At 36.6% G+C, this 13,103-nt stretch overlaps 2 protein-coding genes across 3 annotated transcripts in view; one reads left to right on the top strand and one right to left on the bottom strand.

The window, feature by feature from the left end:
* The window catches only part of helz (helicase with zinc finger), a 66,485-nt gene extending 62,179 nt beyond the window's left edge, over positions 1-4,306 (bottom strand). The window contains exons 1-4 of one of the 2 annotated variants that reach the window (XM_058771480.1): positions 4,113-4,306; positions 1,576-1,782; positions 876-912; positions 38-162 (exon numbers count right to left, since the gene is read on the bottom strand). In XM_058771480.1, coding sequence (XP_058627463.1) covers positions 38-162; positions 876-912; positions 1,576-1,764 — 351 coding nt within the window. In that variant the 5' untranslated portion in view covers positions 1,765-1,782; positions 4,113-4,306. Of the gene's footprint in view, positions 1-37; positions 163-875; positions 913-1,575; positions 1,783-3,821; positions 4,069-4,112 lie in introns of those variants that run through there. The other variant, XM_058771481.1, reaches the window with a different exon arrangement.
* A 1,677-nt stretch (positions 4,307-5,983) lies between these two features.
* The window catches only part of pitpnc1a (phosphatidylinositol transfer protein cytoplasmic 1a), a 106,804-nt gene continuing 99,684 nt past the window's right edge, over positions 5,984-13,103 (top strand). Inside the window, exon 1 of the mRNA XM_058771482.1 lies at positions 5,984-6,683. Coding sequence (XP_058627465.1) covers positions 6,636-6,683 — 48 coding nt within the window. The 5' untranslated portion in view covers positions 5,984-6,635. The remainder of the gene's footprint in view (positions 6,684-13,103) is intronic.

Raw genomic sequence — 13,103 nt, 5'->3', positions numbered from 1 at the left:
GCTAGCTCCTTTGGAAAGGAATTGTGAGTTGGTTTACCAGTGGTTCTCCATAGAGTGCTTTAGAGAGAACGGTGCACACTTCCTGTAAGCTTCCATCCAGCAGCATACTCTGAAGCCCTGCCCTGAAACTGCCATCTCCCTTCCCCAGCTCCTCAGCAAATACTACGTGAACAAACACACCAACACACCCGAGTGATCAAACCCACACAAAAAAACAGACATCCCATATTCCTGAGCTGTCTGATGAGAGCCATGGTTCTATTTGAGAGCCTTTTATCAGTTTCACAGGTATCACAATTTTGATGAGACATACTATTTTACATTTCATCTTTTTAAATAGATTTACACTTCTACTACAATATATTTATTTATTTTTTAGAGATGAGAAAATTATAACATTGATTAAACATTACACTGACTAAAAAAATCTATTAAAGAGACAGTTCAAAATTCTGTTGTCATTTACTCACCCGCATGTTATTCCAAACCTGTAGAATTTCTTTCTCATGTTGATAGCCAAACAGTTGCTGGCATTGACTTCCATAGTATTTTTTTTTTTTTTTTTTATATTATGGAAGTCAATGGCTACTGTCAACTGTTTGGTTACCCACATTCTTCAAAATATCTTCTTTTGTGCTCAACAGAACAAAGAAACTCATACAGGTTTGGAACAAGTGGAGAGTGACCAAATGACGACAATTTTTATTTTTGGGTGAGCTATCCCTTTAAAAAAAAAACATTTACACAGATTCAACCTGAAATAATTTAACAGTACTTTTTTAAAGTACTAAAAGTACTAACAGAGGCCAAAGATTAGGGTCAATGGTAAATCCTGCTGATAATGATTGTTGTTTTTTTGTTTTTTTTCCTCTTACCATGCTTGCAGTCTTCATCAGCCTGATCGTAATCCTTCTGTTGAATCAAAAAAGCACAAGTCATTTGTTACTTATCCACTCTCCTAATCAAAACTATATGCTATGGGGTGAATTAATAACTAAGAAATTTTAGTTAAAATTATAGGGTCCACATGAATTCATACTTAAGCATTTAAAAGCAAAAATGTAAAGAGTTCTTAGTTTTTGTTATTGACTTAAATCAATAGAAGTTCACTGAAGATTTTCTCAGTAGATTAACTTTTAATGCAACCTGTACAACAAAAATTCTCTTGATGTACTCAAACCTTTCACCTGAAACAATACATTCAGCAGATGCTAGTTTTATGGTTATCTGACTCTTGAACCTAGTCATTTACAGACTAACAACTGAGTTTGAAGTCAAGCTCATCTTAACATTGCAGTTGTTTTTTGCAAAAAGAGATTAATACACATCACCATACAAATGGGAATATTATTTTATTTTTGGTTAAGCAACAGTGACAAAACAGTATATAAAAGTATGTGAAGTGAATGTCTGATTGGCGGTATGTGTATGTCCTGATTTTCAGTGCTGCTTTGTCACTTACATCATTCATAAACGCCACAAAAATCAAAAGGTATAAAAAATTAATAGCACATGAATTGCCTAAACACTTCAGCAATAAAATTAAGGAAACATGCAGTTGACATGCAGCCTCACCAGCTGGAGTCGTGCTGCTATGCGGTAGAGCAGGGCACGATTTCGGAGGAAGGCCGTGCTGGGGGCCAGGGTCCGGGGCCCCATGGCCAGCAGGGCCTCTGTGCTGTGAGCCACTGCCGCCTCATACTCCTGCCTCACTAATGATCCAATGGCCTCGTCACATGACTTCTGTGGCCTCCTGTCCTCCATGACTCTGGGACAGAGTTTCTGTCATGGGAGATACAAAGGGTTAAACACCTCAAAATTGTTAGTAACCCTCCAAGTCTGGACATTTCTGTTTTTGCACAGTTATACGGCAGTCCCAAAGAGTATTTGGACACACAAGTCAAACTTAAATCAGGTGGTGTTTTAGTGGACAGGTGTAGACAATCAGATTAACTATCAACATCCACAATTTTGTCTATATTTTGAACACTGTATCTATTTCATCATTAAATATTTTAAAATTGTGAAATCAAATAAGTCTTGCTTGGATATATTGTTATACAATGCTGTGTGACATTGAGCTGTTAAATGTGACTAATGTGTCCAAATAGTTTTTAATTTGGAATTAAGCTGACACTCTAGAATTTCAAAGATATGATTATTATTCAAGGCAGAAACAACTATAAAAGCTCAGCTGAAGACACATTCAAAAGTTTGTTTATCTGAAGAACTAGCTAAAACTTGCTGAGAAATGTGCTGAACACATAAAATGGCACTCAAATATACATTTTCACACCGGTTGCACTGGTTTGTGCAAATACTGTTGTAGTGTGGAGTCATTTTTCCTTTTCTGTAATAATTAGGTCACAGCTGTAACGTCCATCTGGGCTGAGTTAGTGGAGGCTGCTGTGAACGCTTTTTCCACATTGTTTTTTTTTCTTTCTTTTTTTTGGTTTGAGTGAATGCTCCAAAAATTGTATTCCAAGCAGCTAAACCAAAATCCAACCCACTAATCTAAAATCAAAATATTATATTTATATTTTAAATTATATTGGCCATCATATGAACAGACACCAGCCACAGCTCATCTACAATAATACTTTGTTCATGGGCTTAACTTTAAATACAAATTAAAATAATCTTCTAAACTGTAATGTACCGTAAAATAACTAGAAATACCATCACTTTGTAAATGTACTATGGAAACTAGAGTCCCCAACAAAATACAATATATAATACAGTTATTGTTACTAATGTAAAACCATATATGCGAAAATGGCATCTATACAAATTAAATTTGCCTGTTTTCTTCTTTCTTTCTTTCTTGGACGATGGTCATCAAAACACCACATTACCAGATGAGTCTTGGTGAATGCATTTACATTTTTAACAATAATAACAACATGCTTACACTTTTTTTTTTCCCCCCTCAAAAAATCTGGGCAAAATGATACTAACCTAATAAAATAGAAAGCATTATATAAATCCTGGAAACTATTATTATTTTTTTTAAAGAGGTTACTACTAATGTATATTCACTAGTCTCACATGACAAATATATAACATGACATATAACTGTATTGTTGTTGAAATTTGCATAACATCTAGTTTCCATGTATAACACACACCCTGTGCAGAGTCTCTCTCTCACTTCCACACACAGAGAATGGAACTGTCAGATATCACACAATAACACAGTCTTCGCAAACCAACATCTAATTAACCTCCAGCACACCAAACAAGGCAACAGAGCCTCAGTAAAATATATAAACACTCTATATTTGGATTCCGGGTCAGTTAATAATAGATGTCCCGTCTGAGTGAGAGTGTGTGGCCGCGTCTCAAAAGCTAGCGAGCTGCCTACCCAGACAACATCAGCGGGCACCGCAGACGCCTTCGAGACGTTCGGTTCCAGCGTTCGGTTCAAACGTTCAACCGGTTCGATTAGAACGTGCGATTCGAACGTTCGAAAAATGCGCCTACGACGCCCAAACGTGATGTCTAGGAAGGCAGCCCGCTAGGTTTTGAAACACAGCCACTGTGTCCATCCAGAAGAACAACAACAACTGCGTGTGTGCAGCCAAATCAACGCAAATACACAGCAAATCAGCCATAACGCGCAGTGATATACGATATATGATTATGGGACGAGCATAGCGGTTGATAATCACGATTAATCACGAGAGGGAAAGGTTATAATGTGTGTATGTGGACTGCGATGATCGCTACTCTCTTGGCCTTGAGTTCCAGCCGCCCCCGGACACACATATTAACATTATTCGGCAACATTTGCCAAACAATCTGCACTGATTCTCACTCACATACACCCTGCACTCATGTATCTGTCCGTGTGCGTGATGAACGGCACAGATGTGAAGGGAATATCGCAGTTAGACGCGAACATCTTTAGCTGCTAGTCAGTGTAGCGCAGCTGCGATCAGGCCTTTTCATCATCACATTAATCGTGCAAACGCGCGCCGCGATTTTTCAAGTTTTGACGCGCGGAACACGCGAGCTGACAGCCGCATCTGGATGTCGGGATCGACGGCGGACAGAGGTGAGGAGGGCGAACGGTGCACCGCAGAAAGGTGTTAGAGGAAGTCTGCACTTACCTAGCTTTACTTTCTACGCCATCTTGGATCCACTTGTCAGCCTGTCGCAGTGCATTATGGGTCAAATTTGTCTGCGCACCGCTTCCTGCCAGCGCAGAGCACACACTGCAGGACCCTCACACTTTAGAGCAGGGGTCTTTTAGCTTTTATTTACAGGGCCCGCTAATATGACGGTCCCCTCTCCCGCTCCCTTCCTAAAATATAAAAGGCATGTAGAAAAGACGTTTATACGGAGTTATGTACTTACTAATACTTGGCTGTTTAATTAATAAATAATTTAATGAATTAATAATTGGCTTTTATATTGTAAATAAATAAAATACTTCGTATCATATTGACGGTGTGTTTTTTTTTTTCCTGGTCGGTAATATTAGATGTACCTCAGACACTTATAGATGAATATAGAATATTCAACTTCACACTAACCACTGCTCAAAAGTTTGCAATCATTAGGATTTTAAAATTATTTGTAATTATTTTCTCTTACACCACCAGTCAAAAGTTTTTGGACAGCAAGATTTTAAATAATTCTCTTCTGCTCGCCAAGCCTGTGTTTATTTGCTCCAAAATACAGCAAAAAACAGTAATATTGTGAAATATTTTTACAATTTAAAAGAACTGCTTTCCATTTGAATATATTTTAAAATGTAATTTATTCCTGTCTTTTCAAAGCTGAATTTGAGCATAATTATTATAATATTCTGACTTGCTGCTCAAATAAATAAATACAAATTTTATGTTGAAAACAGCTGAGTAGATTGTTTAGGTTTCTTTGATGAATAGAAAGTTCAGAAGAACAAGATTTATCTGAAATAGATCAATGAAACATTATAAATGTCTTTATCATCATCTTTTTGATCAATTTAATGCATCCTTGCTAAATAAAAGTATTAATTTCTATAATTTCATAATAAATATATAATGATTTAAATATACTGACTCCAAGCTTTTGAATGGTATAGTGTGTAATGTTGCAAAAGCTTTTTATTTCAGATAAATGCTGACAATTGGATCTTTTCATTCATCAAAGAATTCTGTAAAAATCCACTCAACCGTTTTAAATATTGATAATAATGATAAAAAAAAAAAGTTTCTTGAACAGCAAATTTGAATGATTTCTGAAGGGTCATGTGACACTGAAAAAAAAATAATTATGCTGAAAATTTTGCATTGTCATCACAGGAGTAAACTACATTTTAAAATATATTCCAACAGAAAGCAGTTCTTTTAAATAGTAAAAATATTTCACAATATTACTGCTTTTGCTGTATTTTTGATCAAAATAAATGCAGGCTTGGTGAGAAGAGACTTAAAAAAAAAAACATTACAAAGCTTACTGTCCAAAAACTTTTGACTGGTAGTGTATGCTCACAAAGTCTAATAGTAATCTAATAGTAATATTGTGAAATATTATTATAATTAAAAAGTGTTCTATTATTATTATTGATAAATGGATGGATAGGGTCACATGATCCCTCAGAAATCATTGAAATATGCTGATTTGAAGCTAAAACATTTTTGATTATTATTCAAAACGGTTTTGTTACTTAAAGTTTGCATCCTTGCTGAATTAAAGTAAAAAAAAAAAAAAACTAAATCTATTCTATTCTATCAGATTTAACAACAACAACAACCTAAAAATAATGCGTTTTAAGATATTTGATATTTCTAATTTAGTACTTTTTTAATACTTACTGAATATTGATATTCGTTTATTTAATATTTGTCACAGTATCTTACATGTTGTAGTGTCCTATATGTTACAGAGCGTATAAGCGACCCGGTTTTGATTTTCTTAACCATTCGCAAACTCACAAACAAACAAACGAACTCTTTTTCGCTGGGTTAATTGCTGCGGGTGGTGTGTGATATTGCAGCCAGTAGCGCCGCCAGTCGCTCGAAGGCGGTATTGTCTGCTGAAAACACTGTGATGCGTTGCGCCACACCGCCACAGTGTGTCTTTCTCCTTGCAAACTTACCATCCCGCGTTAGCGCAGCGGAGAAAACGACAGCTAGACAACATCTCTCATTTCACTAGACGAAGAAAACAATGCAACTAACTCCAAGTGCACCGAGTTCGCGCTGAGATTTACTCAAAGCAACCATCGCTGTATCATCATCTATGCGGAGCGGGACGGGACAGGTGCACGGAGCGCAGGGGCTACGTTACAAAGAAGACAAGAGCAAAGACCCGCTTCGTTTTAAAGTTTAAAACCCCATAAACACCGAGACGCTGCGACAGTCGTCTTCTCCCCTGGATTTCTGGCGCGTTTCCCTGTGCGTAAAAACGCAGGAGCATCGGCAAATTCCAAGAGTGAATTCATTACAACATCACGAGCTGCGCGCGAGCGAGCAAGTGTTAGCTGCGAACACAACGGCAAGAACGTTCCTGGCTACAGAAGTGCACTGATACTTGCAATCTTTATATATGACAACTCGTGATTGCATTCATCACCAGATGGCTGAATTGATTTAGATGATCATTGGCACTCGATCTAGCGTGGGAATCATAAGGAGAGGACGATGTTGATGAAGGAATACCGGATATGCATGCCACTAACAGTGGAAGAGGTAAGTTCAGTAAGTTTATATTTAGTGATTGTGATGGTTGAAACATGTATGAAAAACGGTTCATTCAGTATAACTCATTTGTAGATGCAAACCAGAGTGGCGTACTCTTTACTCCTTTGACTTTTATCGTAGTTAATTTACCCCAAATGGCATTTTCGTCTATTTTAGTTCAGTTTATTTCAGTTTTCTTGTTTGTAACTTTTTCTTTTTTTCTCTCTCTCTCAGAGAAACATCTATAGTTAAATCCACTTGGTGGTGCTGTGGAACTTTCCGTTCGCGTTACTCTTTGACTCAGTTGTTGTTGTTCATTTAGTGTCATTTTGACATTGTTTAAATGTTCTTTTTAAATGGGAAAACAAGATGGGGATGATTATTTTGATAAACTGTTTATTGCAGTTATCGGTTGGGAACGTATTTTATAACGAGTCATTTACACATAATGGAGCAGTGCCAAGTGCCTCTATCAAACCAGTGTTTTCACTGAAATTAAAAACCCCAGCTCGTTCACTGATAGAGATTGATATAATCTTTTATTTTATATAACGTAAATGAAAGATTAGCACCGTTTTGATTACATTACATTGGGTTGTTTGGATGCACATTAGATGTATCCTAATGCAACCCCTAACAGTATTATGAAAACAAATATTTAAAATCAGTCTGGATAATCAATCCATAGGAAACAGAACATTAGGAATGTCGGAAAGAACAAATTAAATCAGATTTGGTGTTTTGTGGTTTTTAGTCTATGTCAGTGTTATGCTCACTCATAAAAGTTGACAAAATGAACTTAAAATAACTAAGCAGCACACATTCAGAGGGATGTATAAAGGAAAACATGACTTTTTTTTAGGAGTATGTATAATGGAAAGCCTCTTCTATGAAAAGTAAATGTGTGTTTACATAGATATTAATTTTTGTGTGTTTTATTCATTATATTAGGCATGTTTATTGACCAGTGTCTTCATATATATCAGAAACAACATCTCAAAGCTTTTAATGCGATCTAAACATTGATAAAATAATATCCAGACAATTTCTGTTCCCACTAACTAGGTACTAATATAGTCGGTGCATATGCGCATAAATCTGCATCTCAAATCGACTGACTGAATGTAACTGTAATTGGATGGAATGGATTTGAGCAGAGACTATCAGATCTATCAGCGCTTCTTAAATGCAACACCAGAGTGAGTGGCTGCTGTCTTCCCGTCATGAGGCTTTGTGCTTTTGCAGCCCATCTGCTGACTGACACCACAGATGCATTTTCTGGTCAAGCAAGCCTCATGTTAAAAAGCATCATCGTTAATATCCGTGCTTAATAGCTCTAAGTATCCATCCGTTTGTATACTGAAAACAGAGTAAGCTAAACCCCAAATTAGCATGATGTTCTGATGTTTTTTTTTCTTTAACAGGCTTGATTATCATTATAAAACAATTACCACATTTGTGTACATGGGCGTGTGTTTTAATAAGAGGGAACAGCCATCTGCAGACATTATGGATGATTGATTTACCTAGCAACGGCTGAGACTGTTAGTTAAAATCTGTTTGATCAATTAAAGGTCTCATGAGAGGTTACTGAGCTGATAGCGAGATTACAGGTCATGGCTTCCCAGATGTCTTCAAATCCTCGTTTTGACTAGCATCGAGGACATTTTCTTGGCTCTTGGAAACAAGTGTGACTCTTGCTTTTGCTGTGTGTTGTATGTGTACAGAGAGTTACCCTCTTGCAGTGAACGAACATTCATCGTAACATTTATCGTGCTTGAGTGATAAAGTCCTCTGTCACCTGCCAGACTTAATTCATTATAGATAATCAGTTGTGGAGGGATGCCAGAAAGATGACTGCAGGAGTGAGGTGATAAAATGAAGCGCTTCTCCTGAGCTTTCCTTTAAAAGTCTAGAAAGTTTTAGATATCATCTCATCCCATTATATGGTTATTTTATTTTTTATTTTGTTTTTGTTTTAGACACCTCAGAAATAAGTTGTGAATCTGTAGGTGATTCATATTTTTTTTTTTTATATTTTTGCTTATTTGTACTGAAAGTAACTTTATTCTTGATTGGTAATTCACTGAAAGTAAAATGTTCTGATTGATAAACCATGTTTATTTTTTATTGTTTGCAATTTTATATACTACTTCATACAATAAGGAAGATTAGTGGATGAAGACATTGGGTACGTACTGATGTGCAATTAATTTATAGGCCTATTTATATTTTAATATAAATTTAATATTTATTGTATATGTATACTCTATTTATGTTTATATTTAGATATTTTAATGCACAGATATTTTCTTTTCTTTTTATTTTTTGTTTTATTATCAAAACATACATTATCAAAATATTAAACGTAAATGTAGTAAAATATCAATTAAAGTTAATAAGTCAAGTATGCAAACAAGTGAATAGCAAAACACACCATATAGGTTTTAAATACAAAGAAAACTAAATGTGTGATAAAACAATATAAACATACAATGTAAAAAATGCTGTGCAGACATGCTAGTTTTATCATTTGAAACTGCTACAGCGACACAAAAAATGCATGGGCATTAATTTGCATTATTTTAACGTTGTTTATAGTTATTTATTTTTTTTTTTTATCTAAAGTATCCTAATTTGTGTAAAACGTGCAGTGAGTTTCAATAGATCGCCGGTTTGCAGCGCCGTGTTAAATAGAATTTTTCTTTACAATAATCAGTAGTAAAGTTTGCCATATGTAACTTAGCATTCATGCATCAGTCATGCACTCAAACTCAGCGGTTCTCTTGGTTCTTGGCACATTTTGAGTCAGATATGAACAGTTCAATAAATCAGTGAGAACCGCTCAGATCATCAGTCCGTTTTCCATGTGAATCATTCGGTGTGTTTTGCTAACTGATTCAGCAGCTTCATTACAAAGAATTAGATTAAAATGTACAAGGAGACTTTCAGCGTACGTGGCCATCTTCTTTGCTTTTTAACTCATTGCTGTTTGGGAGAAAACTTTTGACATCAAAGAGATCTCAATTGATTTGACTTTCCTACAGTGAAAGTTGTTGCTCTAAATATTTACATTAAAGAATGATACTGTCATTTCTATTGAGTGCCAGTTTTATTCAACAGCAATTATTATATCTCAGCCATGAAATAAATACAGTAACATCTTTATTAGGTGAGAAATTGAGCCGTGGCCAGCTGAAGCTCAGGGGCTTCACAGGTGAAAGGAAAGACGCTTTCTTTGCTTAATTGGACATTTCTCTATTCAAACTGGATTGTAATGACTTTCACTAGACACTGAACAGATGAATCTTCACTTATCAAAGGCATACAGAAGCTTCAGGATTTTACTTGAAAAAGCTTTTATATGTTGTATCTCTGTTCCTGCATGTGTAGTTTTGAGAGCATGTACTCCAATTTGGCATAAAAAGAAAATGCATCTATTTTCTAAATGCATGTTATCGATCTTGTTGTGACTAAATCATCCATCCAATCCAAAAGTTCCTTTGACCTTGTAATTTTGACAGTCTCTCTGCAGTCACCAAAGACTTATGTTCTGCAATTTTAACTAAATCACCGTCAACAGAGCCATCATGTCTTGTTTATGTTTGGAAGGATAGTTCACAGAACACTCATTTGAAGGGTTGCCATGTTCACTTATTATAAGCATTTTGGGCTTGGCTTATAAAACAATGTAGTTTATGGAGTTATTGAAGTTAAAGTTATCTTTGTCTTATTTTCAATAGAAACATTTGGATTTATTATGGGAATGTTCTAGTTTGCTGGGGTGTGGGTTCTAGCAAAATCTGGCAACACTAATGTGTCAAGGCTCATGCCTCCTTTTTTTTCTGTGATTTTCTTCTACTGCACATACAGTAGACACACATTGCTGATACATGCATAAATATGTCATTAACAACTAGTTAAGTTCAGTTTTGTACATGCTTCGTAGAAACTTGTAAAGGTGGCTGTCACTGCATGAATTTTTCAGGAGTTAATTCGGTTGAATGTGGTTGTTACTCCAATAAATAATTGAACTTGCTGTGAACAAGATTGAGCATTAAGAGGTGAATTGGCAACCAAATTTAGCTGCAATGTGTACAGGGCCTAAGAGTGTGAGGGGAAAGGATAGTGAACATCCAGGACAAAATAAAGGTAAACAAATGGGACTTTTACATGAAATATTTAAAGATTCAGTTAAATTTAAATTTACATTTTGTGGCTTTTAGTTCATGTGTGTTCAGTTCATCTAGTAGCAAAATATTCATGACTCATCCTGCAATGCACTGCACTTTTTCTTCAAATGCCATCTTTACTTTATTTACACTGTCATATATTTCCCAAATTGGTCTGACTTTACTTTTTCAGTGGAACACAGAAGGAGATGTTTTGAATAATGCAATCAGTCAAAAGAAAGTCCTGGAGGTTTGGGACGTCATGACGGAGAGGAAATTTCTGGATTCATTTTTGTGGTGCGGGGGTTCAGCAAACACCGAGTGCATCATCATCATCATCATCATGCGCTGTCAGCACCATCCTCCATTTCAGCAGCATCTTCTGTTATTTGTGCACTTATTCTTGGCCACAAGCTTCTGGATGTGCGTCTGAATGCGGCTGTCAGTAGCTGAATCAGTGATGTGCAACCATAAGAAAGAGTTCTGAGCTACATGTTGTGTTTTGGATATTGGCCTCCATAATGGCTTACTAGTGTCACCTTCTTAAATAACTTAACCAACAAGGTCAACGTATCCTTGGACAATCAGACTCCGACTAGTCTCGTTAACCTCGTTAGCCAGCTATAGTTCCATCATTACCAACTTATTTCGGTGAATCTTTGTTTTCTGAAACTATGGGAAATTCGGGAACAGCATCGTAACCTTGTGTGGTGGGAACTACAGCTCTTGACCTGAGGTTAGAAGCATAGTTTATTGTGATTATGGCATATGCGTTCAAAACCACATACTGGCTGAGTAGGTACTACATTTGAACTCATGACTGTTAAAAAAAAAAAATGTTCAATGCAGAAGTAAGCTGTTTATGCAGAGTTCACACTGTATGATTTTAGCCCTGATTTTTGCAAAATTGCCAACAAATGCCTAAAATTGGAGGGAAATTGGTGCTTGGTCACGCGAGTGACAATCACGCAGTGTGAATTATCAAAGATGCAATCTGAGAGAATCGCAGATGCCCGTTAAATATTTGGCATGCTAAATATTTGGACCTGTTGCGATTAAAAATTATGCTGTGAGACATGAGTTCTGACTGAAAAATACATTGGCGTTGACCTACAGCCAATGAGAGAGCAAGATACAGGGCAGCGGGAAGCTTATGACAGTTATAGACCATAATATCAGCAAGCATGGCTTCAGTTCCGAGAAAGGCTCCTTTTCTGTCTATTTGGACCAAAGAAATGGAGGAAAGATTAGTCGACCATTTGTATCGTGAACTTCATGCGGGCTACCATTTTAATAACATTTCCAGTCTTGCGTGAGAACTCTGATCTCATGCGTGATCTTGCGTTATTTCTTTATCACTTCTTGCATGCGTTTGGTTGTGAAACCTAGTTTGCGGACCAGACAGAGTTGTTGGTGATTTTATTTTATTTTTTTCCTATTGTTAAGTCATGCAGTGTGTCCATCATGCAATGTGAACACAGCAGCAACTGACTTCTACCCCAGATAGCTGTGCAGTGAGAAAACAACGGTGATCCAACAACTTTGTGCAGTGTGAACTCTGCAATAACGAGAAGAATATGAAAGTGCAGTAAATGGTAAAACTGCGTGTTTATAATTAAGATAATACATTAAAATAATATATTAAGAAATGTCAGTTTGCAATTTAAAGCAGCATAACTAGCTGTTTTGTACAGCTGAATATAAACTGGAAGCAGATGACACCAGAAGCCTCACATATTAAATTTACAAGTGAAGTGACATGTGGCCGAGTATGGTTACCCATACTCGGAATTTGTGCTCTGCAATTAACCCATCCAAAGTGCACACACACACACACACACACACACACACACACACACGAGCGAAATACCGGAGTGAAGATGGCTGTGAACAACTTTTGCAGATTATGTGAAGTAAATCTACACATCCACAATTATCCCAGTTTCTCGCTGACGATCTGTAACAGTTGATAAATTAAACTTTTCCCAAAACCTGTCGGGAGTAGGGCCACAACATCACCTCCATTGAAAATGTGAACCAAACACTCTTCTTGTTCAGGCTTCAGTTGGCAAATGCCGGGAATATTCTCCACAAAAGAGCGAATAGCATCCCGTGTCTCCATGTCCGCTGTCGTTTTAGATTTCTCTCACCTAAACTACAATCTTAAATTCGGTGCTTAGCGTCTACGTCACGGCTCTCAGCTCTGTTCGTTGGTTGGACGGCTGGTGCGGAGCCGGAGATAAACTGGGAGATGGTT

This window comes from Onychostoma macrolepis, chromosome 03 (assembly GCF_012432095.1).
Source record: "Onychostoma macrolepis isolate SWU-2019 chromosome 03, ASM1243209v1, whole genome shotgun sequence".
Classification (NCBI taxonomy): Eukaryota; Metazoa; Chordata; class Actinopteri; order Cypriniformes; family Cyprinidae; genus Onychostoma; species Onychostoma macrolepis.
The sequence above is the reverse complement of the archived record's forward strand: the minus strand, read 5'-3'. Positions and strand labels throughout refer to the sequence as shown.